The following is a 21,655-nucleotide window of genomic DNA, read 5'->3' on the forward strand; positions in this document are numbered from 1 at the left end:
GACGTTTACAAATGGCATTTCTCAAAATTACTCATCAGTTCAAACTCACTATCTTGGTACAAACTCAACTTTAAATTATACGATCTTCCTTTCTAAAACTAACTGATAATAACTGAATTGATGCATTTTATTTATCTCTTACTTAAAATTTTCTTTAAAATTTTGATGTGAGATTTTGTCCCTAATATTTTGTTTGATTGAATCTTAACAGATTTACATTGGGGATATGTTTGACATCGCCAAGCTTGTTTTACCGGTGTACATAATTGCAAACAAGAAAGTAATAACAATTACCATACATCTACATCACAATTTTCACCAATTGAATTAAGCAACAGCGTAGATGCAATTATCATGCAACAACTATATATTAGAACAAAAATACTTGGAATAGCATCTACATCACAATTTTCACCAATTTGAGTTAAGCAATGGCGTAGATGCAATTACCATGCAACAACCATATCTCACTCCAAGCTATACTAGCTACTCTAGTTAACTACGAGACTCAATTTTTAGAACACTTCCCCAAGGGCTAATATTGAGTTTCCTTAAACTAACAAATCATACTTGAATCACCTCACATATTAATCGAACAACATAAAACTATTTGGAATCACAAGTGAAACAATTCAAGTGGTTAATAAAGACGACGGAAAAGTTGGCGGTGGAATTTCTTAATGGGCCTGGAATTTTCATTTATACAGGCCTAATAGCGATCCATAAGTAAAACGTGTTTTACCGCGCAGTCAAAGTAGAAAAAAAGGCGCAGAGGTAGCAGAAGAAGAGATCCAGACAGAAGATTTGTCTGATTCCGACCTAATCAAAGAAGTAGAAACTGTTTCCGGTTGGGAGGTTGTTAATGGGGTTCTTAAAGAAGCTCGCGGGCGTGTTTGGATTTGGGCAGGAAGCTGTAAAGAATGAGGAAGACGATACAGTCATCGATTCCGGCGACGGAGATAAGCGGCGGGAGAATAATCAGCCGAGATTTCGTGAAACCGGACAACCCAGGAAAGGATTTGGAGTTCCGGTTCAAGTCGCCGTCGAAAGGTCTCAACTTGGTCCTGTTCTTCAGCCTTGCTCCGCCGGAGACGGTGGTATTCAGGTTTTTTTTTTTTTTTTTTGAATTTTTCCGATCCTTGACTTAGTTTGATTACTTGTTGATTGCTTTACTGGAGTCTGGAACTTGACTTACGAGTTCTCTAGTTAGCTTAAGTACAAAACTCCCAAAACATTTAGCTTTCTGATCGAGTAGGTTCGTTTGAATACACTTAAACTAGCAAAAAAAAAAAAAGATTCCTTCTTTAACCGTTCTAATCATAGATCATGTGAAGTTACTAGAAAAGATTCCTTCTTTAACCGTTACTAATCGTAGATAATGGTTCTACATATAGTCCTTGGCTTAATTTCTTAGTTTGGTTTACAAAAATTGGTTTTGTCTCTTCTTCAGCGGCAGCATTTACCTCAGTTGCTCTAGCTTAGATTGCTTAGAATGGTAGAGTAGTAGACATGCAGACACTATGTAGAAACCAAGTACTCCAATTATCACTTGCTCTGTAGTGGAAGCCAAACTGTAATCTTTTCTATGACTTAATTGCAATAATCAGTTTCAAACGAATCCTGGTTTTGGTGTGGTTTTCTCCAGTAATCTGATTTCCAGTGTTAGATTGTGAAGACGTGTTGTGGAGTTTACTTAGTTAAGAGATCGTATTATCTTCTTCTTCTTGTGTATTTTGTTCTTTTTCCTACACACTGTGTTATAGTTTTCTCTTGTTTTGAATAAGGGACTAAGGTGGTATACAAAACGGTCAAGGGTTGATGAAGATGGAGATGTCGCGGATGAGTTTTTGGAAGAGGGAGACAACCCGACAAACGCAGAAGATGATCATAGCTCTAAGACAATGCCAAGGCTTGAGGCGAAACGCAAAACAAAACCTGCTAAAGTAAGAAGACTGGTTGTGTCTTCTGATGGTAAACTCAAGCAATGCATTGAACATCAAGGAAGATTATTTATAGTATGAATATGATTTGAAAGAACACAGGAGAGAACTTAGGGAAAGCTTTTGTTTCATCAGCATTTCAAATCCTCAGCAAAACGAGACTGGTTTTATAATTAGAGACATAAATGATTTTGGGGTTTGTTTTACAATTAGTTTTGGATCTATTAGACTTTGTAATTTGTATTACTACGAGTTCTTTGTGGTTTATACATGATATCATCAATCTCTTAAGGTTTAAACTTTTATATTTCATTCAGAATTGTCTTGGTTGCTCTTCATAAGACTAGTCATGCGGCATCTACAGATCTTTGCCCTTAAACAACTGAGAGCTGGCAAAAAAGTTTGTCTTCGCTTGAGTTAAGGTTCAAATTGGAGATTTTAGTTGGGGACTCAAAATCATGCAAGCTTGGGTACTAAACTTGCTATTTCAAATAATTTGGGTCCATAGTATTAATGTGGGAAACTGGGATTACAAAAATCAACATAAAGGGCCCAACCGGGTTCGAACCGGTGACCTATTGATCTGCAGTCAATTGCTCTACCACTGAGCTATGGACCCATGTTGACTACTCTGTACATGTTTATTCTAATAACGATTTATGCATGTGGCCAGCCACATTGAATTTCTCTAGATCCGAACCTCATGCATACGAGGCTTCCGATTCGTACTTGCTGTGCTGAGAAGAGATAGAAGATAATGAATTTCTCACTGGATAAACTTTTATAAAACATTAAAAGCATCATTTATTTTTATCATCAAAACTCATACTAACTTTGCAAACCAAACTGATCATCCATGTGAACGACGAAAAACGATTGTTTTATGGCGCTGAGTGCTAGATTATCCGCTTGTAAATTATCCGTCTGAGGTACATGAATGATCTCAGAGCTGAGGAAACTTATTTTTAAAGTTTTTATGTCTTCCAGATAACTTTCAAACCCCAGTCATTCTTCTGGTTCTAAAACCATCTTCACCAATTGAAAACAATCTGTAGCAAACGTGACCTGAAACTGGCGTAAGTTCTTCATACACTCCATTGCCCATATCAGCGCTTCCATCTACAAATGTAGAGGTGAGAGACTTGCCCGAATGTTTTTCCCCTATCAATCCATCAAAACCCTCGAGAGTGCTATACCAACCTTGCTCTGAATAAGTCTCCTTATCTTTCCACGAACCGTCGATAAAACACCAGCGTCATGTGATTATTGGAAGGTGCCTAACCTCCACTTGTTGTGATGCCTTCTGCATGTTCAGCACATGTGCCTCAACCCAAAGTGTTGATTATGTTTCCGCTAGATTGAGCGTGTCTCTGGAATCAATGTCCAAATTACTAAAAACTTTGTTATTTCTTCATTTTCAAATGTATCATAATATCACCGCAAAGTGATGATCTTCCATTTTCGGGAAGACTCTCCAAAAAAAGATGATCCATATTTGTAAAGAGAGCACTAGTAGGAAAAATAGCTGGGTTTGATAGTATTTTCGATAACGCCCAAACTTGACGCGTTGGAGGGCATTAAAAACACATGATTTCTTGATTCCTTATCAGCTCCGCGTCTAGCCCAACATATATCTCCTTGTATTCCTCCTGCTTTCAAATTTTTTTTTACTTCTATGCACCATGATACTATTTGCCATAAGAAATGTTTTATCTTCGGAGACATCATACCTTCCAGCAAAACGTTTTTAGGATATCCATTATGGGATCAAAACTTTCTTGTGGTTTTACTTTATCCGGATAGACCCGTTCTAATTGATATTCTGATTTAATGATGTATTTCCCATTATTTCTCATTATTCATCTTAAAAGCATCATTATTATTCAGGATACAGTTGAATTTAAAGTGAGAAGTCGACTGGAGTTGAATTTATGTCAGTGTTGATTTTAAGAGTTTGAGGGATATGTTAACTACTTAAATATGTAAAGAGTTTTAAAAATTTATCATCTTAAAAAGGTTATAAAATCAAGTGGCTTTATGTAATATTTTGAAAATTTTGTTTTATAAGTTTAATTGTTTAAAATATCAAGTATCAGTCTCTTACGCATTATTTTCGAAGTGATTTTAATAATTTTAATTATATGTCGTTACATATTAATTTTTAAAGAAAAATAATAACATATCTTAGTAAAAATATGGCATAATGACCTCTTATTATTTTTTATAAAAAAAATTTAATCTTATTGTGACTTGTACAAATTTAATAACAAAGATTTTGATTTGAAAATTCTCTCAGAATAAAATAATAATATAATTGGTTATATACTATAATCGAGATTCTTAAGATAGATAATGACAAAATTTGGCTATGATAAACGCATATCAATTACATATTATTATTAGAATAATAGAATTGAAAATAATTTCATATATACTTAATTTTTAAATATTTAAAGTTATAGTTAGATTAATTAGCATAATATACGATTAACCGAGTTTCAAGTTATTGAATTTATTTGAATGTAAATGTTATACAATACACTGGTTGTATAACTGATAATTATTTTATTAACAAATATAATAAATCATTTTAATCGACCAATATATTTTATTTAGTATATATATAAATATATATATACTCAAATTACAATGTTTTAATTTTTATTGTATGACGCATAAGACCACCTAATAACATTAATTTTTGAAAAATCATAGAATCATTAAAACCATATTTTTAATATTACTTGTCTTTGTTTGTAATTAATTAATTATCAAACCAATAACATGATATTTTAGTAAGAATGTTCGAATCTATAAACCAATAAAAATAAAATTTGAAATTTTTGATAATAATTACTAATTCAACTCCCACTAACATCCTCTAATGTTTTAATAATACAAAATGTTTAACATTTTTATAATAAAATGTGTACTAAGTTTTTTTCATCCACTTGTAACCAGTTAGAAAGTGTACTAATAGTTTCTCAAAAGAATTTGAACCTTGATGTAAGAGACAATTCTGCCAATGCTTCTTACCTTTTATTATGTTTTGTTTGAAAAAAACACTGAAAAACCATATGGCCTAAGAGACTATGTCATACATTTCTTGTTTATTGGTCAATTGATTGAAAATAAATTATATAATTAAATATTAATATATTTATTTATAAGAAATTGATGGAGTCTCTTACCTTCAAATCTTTAATGATGCCCTATGAACCAATGAATCTTTCAAAACTAGGGAATCATTAATCATAGTAGGAAAATTTGATGTGACGTAAAATAAAATTAATCTCTAAAAGGTGATCGATTCATGAATCAAAATGCAAAAATTGTAAAATAATACTCTTGTAAGTTTTAAAGAATAAAATGTTAAAAAAAGCTCGTGAGAAGAAAAGTATAATTAAAGCTCTTCAACAAGCGAATAATGTAAACCTTTAGGCTTTTCGTACATCTTTAAACAAATTGCTACTCACATTTGCCCCTTTCTACATATACAGTTTTGAATCTTCTTATATTCTTCTTTTACTTTTTCCAAATTCCCTTTATGGATTTTCAAAAATCATGTATCAATTTTTTTTACAGTATTGTTTTCATAAATCATTTCTAACTCATCTCTATATTTGCTTATATAATATTATTTATGTACAAAACTGTTCTAGTCCACTTCTAATTTTTTTCTTCTTTAAAATAGAGATTGTAATTTTTTCTATTTATAAAGGTAGAAATATCATATTATCTATTTTTGCTCTATATTTAAAGATTACTATTTTAGAGGAAAAAATTGTATGTACATTGAAAACTATCAAGTGCATTTTACCACTTCCAAAGTTGGTTTAAAGTTTATAAAAATGGTTCAGTTAATTAATGATTGGAATATGTCATTCTCTTTGCATATATTTCGGAACATAAAAATAAGACTACAATATCATCTTTTTAAGTAGGTGTTATTGGTTTATATATTTTTATTGATTTAGAAATCTATATAGTATTTATAAATCTAAGTAAAATTGCAAATCTGGAGGTTTTCTCTCGGATTTGAGTCTTTGTATTTTTAACAAAAAAGTCCAAACAAATTCATTCAAATCCATTATAAAATCAAATATATTTGTTAATCCGTACGATTGAATAACACTTGATTTGATATAGAATTTATGAATCATTAAACCAATAACACATAATTTTAATACATATTTTAAAATCATAGAACCAATAACACTAGATTTAGTTCGGATTTTCAAATCCATTAAAATACAACAACCAATAACCCCTACTAAGTTTTACAAATTAGGAAGTTTAAATAGTCATCCTACAGAGCATACAATATACTCATTAGTAATATAAAAACAAAAAACAAAATCAAAAGCAACCAATATAATTATATTCTAAGAATAAAGTGCAAGAGACTCCAACTATATGACAACTCTTTTTTCTGGTTTTGTAAAGGAACACGATTTAGAAGTCAACTCTATGTTGTCTTGTCTAGTTGCTGCTTTGTTTTTTTATGACAACTCTTCTTCCAGGACTCCAACGTTAAAAGGCGTTTTAGTTCAGAAGAGAGACCAACACATTTCCTTCTATCTAGAAAAGGTTTGAGTAACCGAATGAACCCGTTTGGTCGTATTCATAATTTGGCCAGTAACCAGTTTGCATTGATTGGTCAATGTCCTGATCAGCGTTCAAATAAGAAGAACTCTCGCGAAGTCCCACGTGATGGTTGGCTGCATTGACTGGAAAATGAAAGTTGGGAAAGTACTCAGAAGCAATCTCCTGAATTTGAGGATAATCCTATATTTAAATATCACAAAACCATATCATCAGACCACTATTTTTATATACAAAGCTATTTTGGTGTAGATATAAGCATGTACCTTGGAGGAATCAAGGATGAAATCAGGAGATATCCACATGCTAGAAGATTTGTATGTAGTAGAAGAAGACGGGCTGAATGATTGAAACTGCATCGTTCCATCTCGACAGGGAGAAGTCGCAAGGCTAGAGCAACCGGAGCCAACTGCTTGTTCATTTTTATTTTTCAAGGTTTTAGTCTTAAGTTGGTTCTTCTTAACTACACGACATAATGCGAAAGCTCCCTGAAATTTAAACATATTTGGTTCTTAGGGTTTCTTTTCCAATAATCGAAGAGATGTATACGTTATATAATTGGATATAACAAATAATAATTTTCCTACCTTGAATTTTGGTGATTTTTGAGAAAGATCGTCATGATTTAGACGATATTCATGCATGAACCAGTTAGTTCTCTCGCCCAATGGGGCACGACCTTCGTAGAAAACTAGTGTTTTCCGGTATCCGGTTATAACACCCGACGATCTACAGGTGATTTTCCGGTCTTTACCGGTCGGTTTCCAGTATCCGGCTTTTGTAGCCCTATTGGTTCGGAAACCGTTTGGATACTTTTTGTCCCTAGGACAGAAAAAGAACCATTCCATATCTCTGTTTGGAAGGAAAGACTTATCTAAAAAACACAAAGACAAATTTCAGAAAAGGTTAGGAATCACAAATTCATAATAATTAAACATGATTTACGAATAATATCTTATTTAATCATGATTTTGTTTTTAAATTACCTGGTAACTCCCAAGGATCGAATTTGTATAAATCGATAACAGGAATGACTTCAAGCTCGATCTCAAGACCTTCTATCTTTCTACTTAAATAATAGCCTATGAGCTCCTGATCTGTTGGATGGAATCTAAATCCTGGAGGTAAAGATGAACTTCCCATTTGCATAATTCACACTTGTTGCTTGCAATACAAGATAGTTGTAGCGATCAAAAACTACTAATATTTGAAATATCCAGAAATATAAACTTTTTGACACTTGATTGTTCTTAAGAAAGGGTTGCAAACTCATGTTGATTGCATTCTTTTTGTAATAAGATCATTGTCGGAAAGAAACCTCATAATTACAAAAAGATCAAACCGAAATCAACGAAATTTCCCTTCTTAATATCTAATTAGAGAGAAACAATAAACACAAAAGTAAGGTTAAAATTGGAAAAAAATAGCGAAGAGTGTACACTGGAGTTTGAATATGAAGAAGAGGTAATTGCTAGGGGTCAAAGACGCTGAGTAAAGAAAAGGGTGATCTGACTTTAATTAGGAAACTAGCTATATAAGAAATTAAAAGGGATTAGCAAGCAATTAGCTTAGAAGAAGGATTAAGGAAGGGAAAGTTGGTAGAGTGTTGAATGGTTGTGGAGCAATGAATATATATAGCACAATGTTTTGAACCATTGGGCAAATTAAGTAAAATACGGATTGTATATTGTAGTGTAAAATCAGAAGAAAACTAACAAGACACACACCGAAAGCACATAAAGACATTGCTTGTCTTAAGAGTTCCCAAATTTTCAATAGAAGTTGGACCCACCTGGTCTAAAAAGCTATAACACTAGTTTGTACACCACAGTTCAGCTATAAACACTAGTTCACACTTGACACACCACAGTTCAGCTGTAAACCCATTCCCTATTATACAACCTATCGTTAATGAAAGCTTATCCATGAAGTTTACAACTACACAATACAAGGTTTCAGTTTTACTAAAAAATATATTTGTTCTTATGTCCATATTATATGGAAGCAGTAACAATTTTAAGTTAATGGAGAATGATTAATTTTGTCTCATTATTTTATAAAATTTTATCATCAACGATAACCCATATATTAGCATCTTTCTCTTTTAAAACGTGATTCATTTATTAATAATTCATTTAAACTATTTTCAATTATTGATCCAAGTTAGATATCTGGTTATACTCCTATGTTTTATTAATCAACAAATCTTTTTTTCTTTTACTGCGTTGCGATTCCTTAACATAAATTTTGTTCATTCCAAATATTATATATGCATATATGTATACATGTATATACTAAGTCATCACAGTTATCTATTTTTTTGTTTTCCTTCAGTATACTTAATATGAAAATGGTCTTTCTATAAATTTACTAACGTTCGAGTTTTTCAACCTACTCAATAGAAAGTCAATTAGAATAGTTTTAGCCTGAGTCCAAATATCACATAACTTTTAGGTCATAAAAATCGGTTCTGATTTATTGTAGCCAAAACTATTTCTTCTATGGCAGCATGAGTAAGACAAAATCGCTTTCAACTTATAAGACATGGATAACGAAACTTTGACGAAATCCATTTAGTTATTGCTTTTTCCAAATTTTATTCATTGCTTGTTTGATTTTTCAGCAAATAATACGAAGTTTTCAGAGATATCATGAATGATAATACAGTCAAACCATTATCACAAATTCATTAGGAGAATCGCATTAAGACGTTATACCAAATATGATCTCAAATTCTACATATTCGATATGGTTTCTCTTGAGACAAGGTTTGATACAACTTATTATGAGAAATTTTTGGGATTTTTGTTTGACTTGAAGAAATTCAAATCTACAAATAATAATAGTTTGATGGGTTTTTGTGCCAACCTAAAAGCTTATCTGAAGGATGGTGTTCGTTTTGGTATTGAAGGATGTTTATGGAGTTCTTTTCTCTTGCTGAAAATGTTTATGTTTGTAAATATGTTTTACCAAAAGAAATAAAGAAGCTGGTCGAGACACGGGATTTTTTGAAAACATGGAACAAGAATTAATAGACATAAATATATCCATTGATAATTGCTAAAACTGAAAACAAAGAAATAAAACTGGCCCTGACAGCAAAATTGTTGACACTTGACAAGGAGATTTTCCGACAATCAAATTCTTGTAAGAGTCATCAACAGCAAACTTGTCGACAAGGAGATTTACGGTGTGGCTAAAGAGTCAAAGACATTGAGAGTCTCTCTCTATTTTTGTTGAGTTTTCAGTTCCGTCTATGCCAAGAACGGAAAATTGGAACACAAATACCTTTAGTAAAACCCCTTCTCAGATCCCCGTTAGTTGCACTGAACCCGTTTATGGGCTGAATTTTTCTCTCAGATTAATGAATGTGTTGAACAAGAAAAAGGACCTTAATATTCGTTTTTGTTTTTGAATATGGCTCTAATTTGTTTATTTTTGCTTGATTTTTATTAACTTATATTGATTACTACATCATTCTTTGACAATATTATAAAATATGGAAAAATTGATTTGATTCTACGATTCTTTAATTACTATTTCCTTTTCTCTAGTACACTATTTGATTAAAAACAAAAGGAATAAAAACAACGAATGGTTGCTTGATTTTTTAAATTTAATATTCATTATTACCTTTTTATTTCTCTATTATGGAAAAGTGATTTGATTCTATGGTTAGGGCATCTCCAACTCCATTTTATTTTTCACTCTAAAATAGAGTTTAGAGTAAAAATGCTCCAATGATACTATATTTTGAAAAAAAGGTTTACTCCAAGTATAGAATAATTTATTTTTTTGTTTATCACTATATTTTCTACTATAAAATAGAGTACCATTTGAACAAACTCAAACTCTAATATAGAGTTACTCTATTTTAGAGAAAAAATAGAATAAACTCGTCTTATATAATTTATATTTCCATTTCGTTAGGACAGTATTTGACTATAAATAAAAAGAATGAAAAACAATGATGGCTCGCGGGTATCAACTAACATTTACCTGCTTTCAAACCAACTGAACCAACATATTTCTCTACACTGTCCCCCACAATAATTATAACTTACCATGGAAGTCAGTGCCTAAGGAGCTTGTTACCAGACTGGTTCTCATTAAAAATAAGCAAGAGAATCAGGAATCTACTTCAATAATATCAGATTTTTTAAATTTATATGCAGAGGTTCAAAAATTTGCACTTATCAGAGCTCACAAATTTAATATTTCGTCTATTTTATATTAAGTGTAACTTTAGCATTTTTTTTTCTTATTACAAAAAGGTGTTATTTTAGAATTCCAATATAAATTTCAGCTTAAAATTAATTACAAATGTATTAATTTTATAAATAATTTTAATTATCTCAAATACTATTGGTTGAATATGTGTAACTAAAAAAACTTAAATGCATTTAAATCATTTTCTCATCTGTATGAAAAATGTCAAAGTGACATTCTTTATGAAACGGAGAGAGTATAAAAAAATCTCTAAACAAAGAATATGTGATTCAAGGTTTCAATTTTTTCATGTTTTCCCTAAAATTCATCTCGTTTTTCAGGCAAACTTCAAACAATCTGTGTTGCTTCTTTGCCAACCAAAAAGTAGAGAGACACCAATCTGACTAAACCAGCTCGCTAAGGAATATTACTGATACTCAACGAGTATCACCGAGACCAACGAAGTAACAAGACGTCTGCTTTTATCGTTAGTATGATTTTGAAGATGCATCCTATATAACATTGAATCTAGTTCCCTTCGCTATCATGTGCATCAATTTTAATGATGTTTTTTTAATAATCGTGGGGATTCGGCGACCTAGATCAATCAACTAATCCCATGAGATCCATAGCAACACATATTCTTACCATTTAAAATAGTTCGGATGACTAACATGAATCAATCAAACTACAAGTTTGCCGTATTATAGTTATTTCACAGACGCCGCTAGTCTAATCCCGTTGGTTTCAATGATGTTACTTAGGACGTCGGGGAACAATATGTCATAAGTTTTACTTTTAAGAAAAGATGCATCCTATATAAACAGATAATATACACTCAATTAATTAGAACAGTTTTGCCTCGTGTGGATATCGTAGATATGATCAAATACATGCACTATATTGTCGGCGCAAACATAAATATGTTTTTGAACCTGACATATTAAAAAATATTATCATATAGGAAAAATAATAAACAATAAAACATACAATTGGGTTTTATTCCCCCATAATTTATGTGTCATAATCAGCTACTCACATAGCACAAAGGCATGAACCGACACCGACGACACCAACTCACCATAATGGTCCTCGTGTTTTTCGTTTTTTCTAACTAGTGTATTTTCTTTTCCACGATTCCAAAAATCTAAACATATATATGTGACAACTCATCTCGTTCATTCGGAATCCGACTCACAGCGCTGCAGCGCATCGACCCCAACTCCTCCATTATGAATTTTTTTAACTCCATAATTAGATTATTGGTGAGTCTCAAACTCAGGACCTCACTCTTTAACAACTATTCTAATAGAAAAGTTGGGATCGGTACGCTGCAGCGCTGTGAGTCTGGGATCCACGGGACAGATAGTTCCCACGGGGCGGATTGTCACAATATAGTTTTGGATTTCTAATATAGGCAAATAATTATCGCCGTTGACAAAAAGAAAAGATCTCCGTGGAATAAAAAAAACGTGTAACTACGTCATAAGGAAGGAGAGCCTACGACATACGATATACATTCTATGTTGAATACACTAGCCATATGAGGGTGAATGGTCTTATATAGAAGTACTATATACGTTTGAATATATGTGGTTACTAATATACTTTTAAAATATTCGGGTTTAAATTCATATCAGTATAGAACAGTTTTTATTTTCATTGGTTTTGACCTTACATAGAATGGTTTTTGCACTTTACCTATTGGAAGAAAACAAAATGTATAGAATAGTTTTTGATTTTCATTGGTTTTGACCTTACATTTATAAAACACGTACACGTCTAGCTAGCATAAAGGAATTGAAGAGGAAAACGACACATCGAGAGCAATCCTTTCAACCAAAGCAACTCACTCATACTGTCATACACGATGGAGCGATACTCAGACTATGCTAAATATAGTGATACAATATGTTACTCACCAAACCGAATAAATCACCCGCTAAAGAGCAAGGCCGATATTATCTAATAGATTAAACCGATACCACCGACGACGAACAAAACTATCAGATATTATTTAATTTATTTTCATCAACCAATGAAAAGTTTGCATAATATCTTGAAACACTGATTAGTATATACTATAAGACTAGGATAAGACCCGCGCCTTGCGCGGGATTAAATTATTATTTTTATTATATTTTGGAGAATGAAACAATAGTTTGGCTTCATTTGGATTACGGATGTTCAATCCGGATATCGGGTTGGTTTCGGTTCGGTTCGGTTTTTTCGGTATTTGGTTAGTAAAATATAACTACTATTCTAAATCCATATTTACTTTGACTTTAGTCTTTCACATACTTTTGAAAGATTTCAACTGGACGACTAAATTGATCAGCCAATCTTGTTGCTTTAAATCATTAGTGTTTATATATATATATATATATTATTTAGTTTGAATATTTATTAAATAAAAATTCATATGCGTTATATTTTCTGATCATTTGTAACTTATTATAACAAAAAAATAATCTATTGATCACAAAATTTTCAGAGTGGGAATATTCAAATTTCTAATAATATATAGACGTTTTGAAACATTCAAATATAACATATAAGAAAAAATATAAATGTTTTTATTATATATTTAATGTGATTTTTTAATATCTTTCAATAATATAAAATTAAAAAAAAAGAACTAAGATACCAAAATTGTTATCAAATATTTATTATTCATAATAATTAATTTTCATATATACGTTAATCATATTAGGTAATTTCATAGATTCTAATTAAGGAAAGTGCAAAAAAAATTTTGGTAGATTATTTATCAATTCGATAGTTAGTTTAATAAAAAATATAATGTAAGTCAAGATGGACCAACCTATTTTTCTAAGAATAGTATATTTTATATAGTCATTTATTAAATGAGAATTTATAATCATACAGTTCTATGATCCATTCATATCATTTTATAACTGAATATTTAAATCATCGATAACAAAATTTTCAATGTGAAATCTTTAATAAGTTTATAATTTATAAATGTTTTTGAAAATTCATTGAAAGTTTTAATATTAAAATATTTATGTAATCTTATGGTATATAGTATAATCTATATATATATATAAATATATATGTTTTATTATTAAATGATATTTTTTACTCATATGGTTTTAAAATAATGTGTATCTTCTTATAATATTAAATAAAAGTTCATATTAATACAATTTTATGATCATTTGTAACTTATTATGACAAAAAAAAAATCTATTGATCACAAAATTTTCAGAGTGGGGATCTTCAAATTTCTAATAATTTATAGACGTTTTGAAAAATTCAAAATATAACATATAAGAAAAATTATAAATGTTTTTATTATATATTTAATGTGATTTTTAAATATATTTTAATAATATAAAATTAAAAAAAGAACTAAGATACAAAAATTGTTATCAAATATTTATTATTCATTATAATTAATTTTCACATATACGTTAATCATATTAGGTAATTTTGTAGCTTTTATTTAAGGAAAGTGCAAAACATTTTTTGGTACGTTATTTATCAATTCGATAGTTAGTTTAATAAAAAGTGTAATATAAGTTAAGATAGACCAACCTATTTTTCTAGGAATAGTATATTTTGTATAGTTATTTATTAAATAAGAATTTATAATCATACGGTTCTATGATCGTTCATATCGTTTTATAACAAAATATTTAAATCATCGATAACAAAATTTTCAATCTGAAATCTTTAATAAGTTTATAATTTATAAATGTTCTTGAAAATTCATTGAAAGTTTTAATATTAAAATATTTATGTAATCTTATGGTATATAGTGTTTAATATATATATATATATATATATATTTATTTATTTTATTATTAAATGATATTTTTTTACTCATATGGTTTTAAAATCATGTGTATCTTCTTATAATAAAAATGTTAAACCATTGATCATTAATTTTTAACATAATAATTTTAATAGTTTTAGTCATTTATTGTCGTTTTTAAAAATTCAAAATATAACATATACGAAAAAATCTAAATTTTATTTTTATAGCTAATTTGATTGTTTAATTTATTTTAATAATATAAAATTAAATAAAAAATGATGGAGGAGATATACATTGTTATCAAATCTTTATTATTAAACTCATTAATTGTCATATATATAAGTCATTTATGGTAATTCCGTAGGTTTTATTTAAGGAAAAAAAATATCATATCATATCATTATATCATATAGTTTGACCAACTTATATATCTAACAACATATAAAAATCGAATGTGGACCTACTTATTTTTCAATTGAATGTAATTGACTACCTAATTGAGTGCCACCTATGCATTGGGGCCTATTTTAATTAATACAAAATTGAGGTTACATCTTTTCAAATGTTCCTCAATTAATATATAAGGGATTTTTAAGATGTATTAGTTATGTATATATATAAATAATTATTACAATTCTTCCTGACGTGGAAAATAAATTTCATAGATGTGTTCAAAACTTCAAAAACACCAACCCACCATAATGGTCCTCATCGTGCTTCTTGTTTTTGCTATGCTAAATAGTCTACGATCCCGACAATGTGTACTTTTTACCCCAAAAGATCCACAATCTTGATGAAATTTACCGTCAGGCAAAATAATTAGGTTACACTTGTAGATCCAACTCAAAGTTAATTTTAGAAGTAGGGAGATTATTAGGCTGCGATGTTTAAAACTAACTGAACATGCAACAAAGAAGAACCCCGACAGTTTGAGAACCAACCAAGTAAGGTCTCAGTCAATCCATGATTTTGTCCTTCTCTCAATCATACATGTATGCGTACACTTTTTTTTTTGTTGGACCGTAATGCATGCATGTGTACATATATGTGCGAATTTGGGCGTGTTCAAATGTGCGACTAGTTGTTGGTCATCATTTAGCACATTGTCTTATATTTGAATGTGACATATTTGTTTTCTCACAAGAGTGGACGTGATTTTTTTTTTTTCCGCCAAAAATTTATTTGATAAAAGGGCAAGGCCCATAGTCTTACAAAGTCCAGATTACACGGACCAACTAACAAAACGCAAAAAGCATAAACCCAACAAGTGAGCCCTAGGTCCAATAGAAGGTGATGTCGGCCGAATTCCTTCGTTTCGAACCGCAGCATCACCTCCGCCTCGACCACCCCCGGAGAACCACCCACCGATTCACCAAGCCACACCGGAGTTCTTCTACTCCACATCGTCTTCACCATGATCGCCAACATCTCGCATGCGTCTAAATCAGAGAGAATCAATCGAGACTTCGAGATCTCATCCGCCATCGTTCAACACCAACACCAAGAAGAGGGCTTCGCGCAAACATCAACCCTTACCACCGGAGAGCTTCAATCGTCCTCCAACGAGATCTCATCCACCGCAACCGAACCAAGATCACATAACTAAAAACCAACCCAAAAACAATCTAGAAAAACGAAATCAAACCCTAGAATGGAGCTAAGGGACCAGAAGCCAGCAGCGCTAGGCACAGGACACCTTCACCCCCCGGAGTCAAAGCCGGCAACGGTGGCTGTAGGAGCCTCTACGTTCCGGAAGCTTAGCCGGCGCCGCAGAGCTAAAAAAACCTCCACCGCCCGGAACCTTTATCGGCGATGCTAGAGCTATGGGAGCCTCCGCATCCCGGAGCAAACAAAACCTGAACTGAAAATCTGATTAATTCTTCATCCTCGCCATGAATCCAGAGGGAGAAAATTTGCCAAGAGCCGAGCTCTTCCCGGAGCAAAACCATAACCCAGATCCATTTGCATGTCGGGGAGAACCACAGATCGGAGCAAACTGCACTAATAAAAAACCGAAATGAGAAGGAGGAAAGCCACCGGCGCTGGCACGCGCTCAGACGCGCAGCCGGACGCCGAAGCTAACACTTACACGCGACTCTTTCTCTTTTCTCTCTCTCTCTTTTTCGAGTGGACGTGATTTGATGACCATTTATATTATTAAACAAAGTAATTACAAAATATTTATTTGTTTCCTCGTCAATCTTTGGGCTTGATATACCAAATTAGACATAAAATGGTGTGGCCCAAACAAAAAGTAGTGGTAAACTATATAACGTTTCCATCTTCAACATTAGCTTCTATCTGTCAAAGCTTCAATCTCCATAACCAATTTCCATCTTTTTCTGTATCATTACTGCAAAACAATCAACACTAACTTTTCACACAAACATCAGATCTTTATTTATTCATTCATATATATAACATAAATAAAACCCTAATTCACCATAACATTCGTTCCCTCACAAGTTTCTCTCTCAACACTCTCAAGGGCAACTCTCTTTTCTGAAAAGGACCCCATACTAATATTCGGGACTCCCTTCTCTTCTCTCTTTCTCTGTTCATTCCTTCAACAACGCCAACTGCTCTGTTGTTGTTGACGCTTAGCATCAAAAGCAGCACCATCATTAAGCATATCATTAGCATCACTCTCCATTCCAAGCTTGGAAAGCGCTAAAGCCTGCATGTAAAACGCAGTAGGCCACTCCGGTATGCAAACTTGAGCCTGCATTGCGTCTCTCAGCGCAAGCTCTACTTGTTCCGTCATCAAGTAGGAGAATGACCGTCTCGCAAACACAGTCGCAGATGGAACTGTCGTCATCATAACCACCAACTAGTAACAAAAAAAAAACAGTTTTAGATAAAATGTTAACTAAGTCGATCATTAGACTTTGTTTTGTTTACCTCTGAATAACATTCAATAGCGTTCTTGAAGTCCTTGTCTCTGAAAGCAGCGTCTCCCAACTTCTTTATGTTAAGCATCTCCTGCACTGGTTGTGTCCATTCTTGAAATGAAAGCTGTGGAGACACAAAGTCAGAAGAACTTGGAAAAGCCAATACAAGAGAACTCGGTTAAAGATTTGTTACCTCATTCTCTTTTCCTTCATCGTCTCTGTAACCAGTTTTAAGCAAAATCTCATGCACAGCCTCAAGGTCCATCCTCGAATAAGCCTTTCCAAGAGGAGAAAGCAGAGTTGGTAGTATCACAGTGTTCTTAGGCAGACCCATCAAGACATGAGATGCAACCTAAACACACACAAAACAAAAAAAAGTTTAATAATAACTTTGGTGGTACGCAAAAGAACATATTTAAGTATATGATTATTTAACCTCTTTCTGCTTTTGTAATGGTGCTACTGAAGAGAGAAGAAACTTAGTATCAGGTCGATCTTTCGCCTCGTTCTGAAGACACTTTGAAGCAAGATCAACAAGTTTGGTTGCGTCTTCATTCTCAAATTGCCCTTCAAGTGATGAATCCATTAGTAGCAACGCGTTCTTCCCTCTTATCATATCAAGAGCCTGAAACATTGAAAACATTCATCACTTTAGTCTCATATCAAGATGAGACCAAATGAAAACAAGATGATTGTCAGAGACATTACATGGTTTGGTGGAATGTGTTTGCCACTCAAAAGATCTATTAGAATAGTTCCATAACTGTAAACCACACTTTCTGGAATGACTCTACCTGCAAAAAAAAATGGTAAAGATAACAAAAACGTTTTCTCCTTTCATGTTCTTGAAGTAGCTAGGGAGAGCTTAACCTGTACGCAAGAACTCAGGTGGAGTATAAGCTAAGTTGGTACTATAGCTTTTCCCGTTGCTACTGTTCTTCATAAGACCAAAAGTAGATAGACGAGGATCACCTTCCTCATCAAAGAGGATCCTGTACGCATTCAAATCATGGTATATCTTTCGGTTTTCGACATTGCAGTGATCAAGTGCTTGTGCTATAAAGTCTGCTACTCTAAGACGCATTTCCCAAGGAAGTGGCTGTTTCTCCCCTACACACAAGAAGAGAGTATTAAGAGAAGATCAAAAGAGAAGTAGTCAAGAGGAAAGACTTACAGTGAAAAAGATGCTTTGAGAGAGTATCATTAGGCATGTACTCAGCTACCAACAGTCTCTCATTTCCTTCAGCGCAACAACCGATCAGATTAACCAATCTGTTGAATCTAAGCTTTCCAACACCAGTGGCCTCAGCCTGAAATTCCACAAGTCAAACATTGGTCAACGCAAGATCAAACTATTCCAACTTCAGACAAGATAACAGACAGTAAAGTTCCAAAGCATGTTCTTTTTTTTTAAAGACCACACCTTTACAAAGGTATCTGCAACCATAAAGGCTAAAAGAGAATCTAATAAAACTGTGGTCGATAAAATATAGTCAGAACCATGGGGTAAAAGTAGCTTTAGCAACTTAAAGTTACATACTTTTCCTTCGGTTCAATAGCTACCATACAGAGATTAGCATATTCTCTTGGTCAAGATAGACACTAACTACTGTTTGATGATCAAATGAAAGAATCTGAATTTTTTTGGTTTGTTACCACAAACTGGTGAGCATCAGGCCATGACTGTTTAGAGAATCGCTTGATGGCGACGAGACGATTGCCTTCGAGCTTTCCTCTGTAAACAACATTGGGAGCTTTCTCTCCACCTTCAGAGACAATGCAACTGGGACTAAACCCATTTGTTACTTTCTCCAACTCACTAAACTCAAACTCTTTGAAACATGGAACTTGATTCTCCTGATCCACTACTTGGTCCTCAGTTACTGCAACACAATTAACACTTTCAATCTATCTTTCATCATCAAAAACCTACCAAAAAGGCTTAAGGGTGGTCTATTTGAGTTTAGTCCCAGAAAGGTATGAACTTTCAATCTCTTTCCTGATTTAAACATAATTTACACTAAACCCACAATCATTAAAAAAAGACCCGCAACAGAATTAAGACAGAACAAGGCAAAAGAAAAAAAAAAAAGACAAACTTAAGTCTACACATCCACTAAGAAGCAACCAAACCAGATATACAAAAGAATAAAAAGAGTTATAGACAGGAACTAGAGTCGAAACCTGGTTCTGGTTTGTTTGGAACTGAAGGGTCATCAGGAGAAGGGAGATTAACAGTTTTGGACTGGAAACAACCCATTTTTCCCAATAAATTATCAGAAATTGGATGAGTAATAATGGGAAAGAGTGATGAGTTGATACTCAAAAATGATTATGCCGTCGAGTTTCAGAAGAAGATTGTGTCTCTCCTCCTTCCAGGAATGAGTTTGGAATTTTATAATATTTGTGGCTTTGTGCTTATGTTAAAAGAAGATGAAGAGGCAGAAGAGAGTAGAATAAATGTTGAATTTTTAACCACAGAAAGTACTTATAAAGAGTTAGTGTTTGGAAGGTAAATAAAAATAAAAAGAAGGATAGTTTTCTTACGTTTCTGTTTTAAGTTAAACTCTATGCATAAAATGATGTCTTACCATAAAATGATGTTTTAAGAAAAAATATTATCATATAATGATGTTTGAAAAATCTATGTTACCAACGAACTAGAGAGAGACAGAAATCCACAGTAAATATTTAACGGCAACCAACTCACTAATATGAAACAAGAAGCTTTAACTTTCTTGTACTCAACATTAGCTCTATCTATCTTATCTCTATGAGAGAGTTAGTTAGGTCCTCTAATTAATTACGGTATTGCTTGCTAGAAGTTAATATCCTATTTGTTGATGGATATGTGAAGCTAACATTTTGGTTCTAAATATACTCTTTCAGATGAAACAGAACTTTCATGTGCTTCCAGATCGTGCAAATGTTGTTTTCTTCTTAGTCTACACACAACCGTAACTAAATCTTTTGGTATAGCAACTTTTTTTGGGTATGGCATTTTGATAAAGTAATATGTGAGTTATCTAATAACGTTAATACTATAGATTTTATGAACATATATAATTTTGGTTCATAAAAAAATTACAATAAAGAAAAAATAATAATAATTAAAATATAAAATAAACAGAATGACAAAATATTAGAAAAAATACTAGTATATTATATTTTGATAAATAATATGTGGACCATTTACAGAAATGATAATATCATGAAAAATATAGACATGCATATTTTGGTTAATAATATCGTAAATCTACAAAGGATAAGTTACAATAATAGCGTAACATAATGATGCAATTTTCTTATTTTGCTTTCAACGTTAATGAAATTTTCAACTATACTAAAAATTAACTCAATTTTTTTTTATATATTTGTAAGATAAAACGTATAACAAAATGGTTGATTAAAATAATTAAATTCCAACTCATTCTAATTTGATAACAAAACTATCAACTTTATAGTCATTTTTCATCTCTTTACTACAAACTAAACCCATATTCCGGATTATCATTTTTGTTATTCAATAATCATATTCTCAATATAAATTCCAGTGGGAGAGAAAAAGGAGTCACATGATACGTCTATCATTGCGCACGTGCCTGCGTCTTATTGGGTTGTAAGACCATGACTAATCCTAGTCTCTTAACTGGAGTTTTTAGGTTCGGTTAATAGATGGTTCTTCTTTTTTTTAGATTTTAATTAAGAAATGCTAAGAACCGTCTCTTAAATAAGAGATATAAAAACCGTCTTTTAGTCGAAAAGTATAATAAAAATGTCAAATCATGAATTAAAAACCCCGGCTAAGATGAAAAGTGGCTAGTTCCCATTTAATTTTATGGCTGAATTTGTGAAATGCACATAGTAGACTAAAAAAAACAAATTAAGACTAGAGTGTGATCGGTAAACTTGAGAATAAAAGAGGATAAATATATTAGTGAAAATGAGAGGGAAATTAAAAAGGTGGAAAGAGGAAAGAGAATAAAATTCAGAGTAAAATCATGTTTTTTTTTTTGTCAACAGAGTAAAATCATGTTACTCGTGTAATATCTGGAGTAAAATTTAGTGTGCATTTTTCTATTTGTATATACAGTAGAACTTCTATAAATTAATAATGTTGGGACTTTAAAATTTTATTAATTTATATAGATATCAATTTACAAAAGAAAATTTATTTATATTTTTTATTTTAAGATATATTTATTTTAAGATAAGAAAAATATTTG

At 31.9% G+C, this 21,655-nt stretch overlaps 4 protein-coding genes and 1 non-coding gene across 6 annotated transcripts in view; 1 reads left to right on the forward strand and 4 right to left on the reverse strand.

Annotated features, from left to right (window-relative positions):
- LOC103856262 (peroxisomal (S)-2-hydroxy-acid oxidase GLO5) overlaps nt 1-21,655 on the reverse strand; it is a 382,149-nt gene that overhangs the window by 167,641 nt on the left and 192,853 nt on the right. The window lies entirely within an intron of this gene.
- Nucleotides 736-2,252, forward strand: LOC103855909. The gene is made up of 2 exons (XM_033273910.1): nt 736-1,105; nt 1,785-2,252. The coding sequence occupies exons 1-2, from the start codon at nt 863-865 to the stop codon at nt 2,019-2,021; spliced, it is 480 nt and encodes a 159-aa protein (XP_033129801.1). The 5' UTR covers nt 736-862; the 3' UTR covers nt 2,022-2,252.
- Nucleotides 2,488-2,559, reverse strand: TRNAC-GCA. Its single transcript has one exon. It is a non-coding gene; the product is annotated as a tRNA-Cys (tRNA).
- Nucleotides 4,749-12,975, reverse strand: LOC103855918 (NAC domain-containing protein 71). 2 transcript variants are annotated; one of them, XM_009132976.2, is made up of 4 exons: nt 7,532-12,975; nt 7,133-7,419; nt 6,812-7,033; nt 4,749-6,670 (listed from the first exon to the last, which is right to left on the reverse strand). In XM_009132976.2, exons 1-4 carry the CDS (start codon nt 7,692-7,694, stop codon nt 6,620-6,622), a joined length of 723 nt encoding a protein of 240 aa, XP_009131224.1. In that variant the 5' UTR covers nt 7,695-12,975; the 3' UTR covers nt 4,749-6,619. The 2 variants fall into 2 exon arrangements, with proteins under 2 accessions (XP_009131224.1, XP_009131217.1); XM_009132969.2 differs by having other exon boundaries at nt 4,749-6,728; nt 7,532-12,968.
- Nucleotides 16,889-19,689, reverse strand: LOC103855933 (serine/threonine-protein kinase BSK2). The gene is made up of 9 exons (XM_009132986.3): nt 19,614-19,689; nt 19,086-19,312; nt 18,604-18,739; nt 18,300-18,539; nt 18,138-18,223; nt 17,866-18,054; nt 17,623-17,781; nt 17,440-17,553; nt 16,889-17,368 (listed from the first exon to the last, which is right to left on the reverse strand). Exons 1-9 carry the CDS (start codon nt 19,687-19,689, stop codon nt 17,105-17,107), a joined length of 1,491 nt encoding a protein of 496 aa, XP_009131234.1. The 3' UTR covers nt 16,889-17,104.

This window comes from Brassica rapa, chromosome A01, assembly GCF_000309985.2.
Source record: "Brassica rapa cultivar Chiifu-401-42 chromosome A01, CAAS_Brap_v3.01, whole genome shotgun sequence".
NCBI lineage: Eukaryota > Viridiplantae > Streptophyta > Magnoliopsida > Brassicales > Brassicaceae > Brassica > Brassica rapa.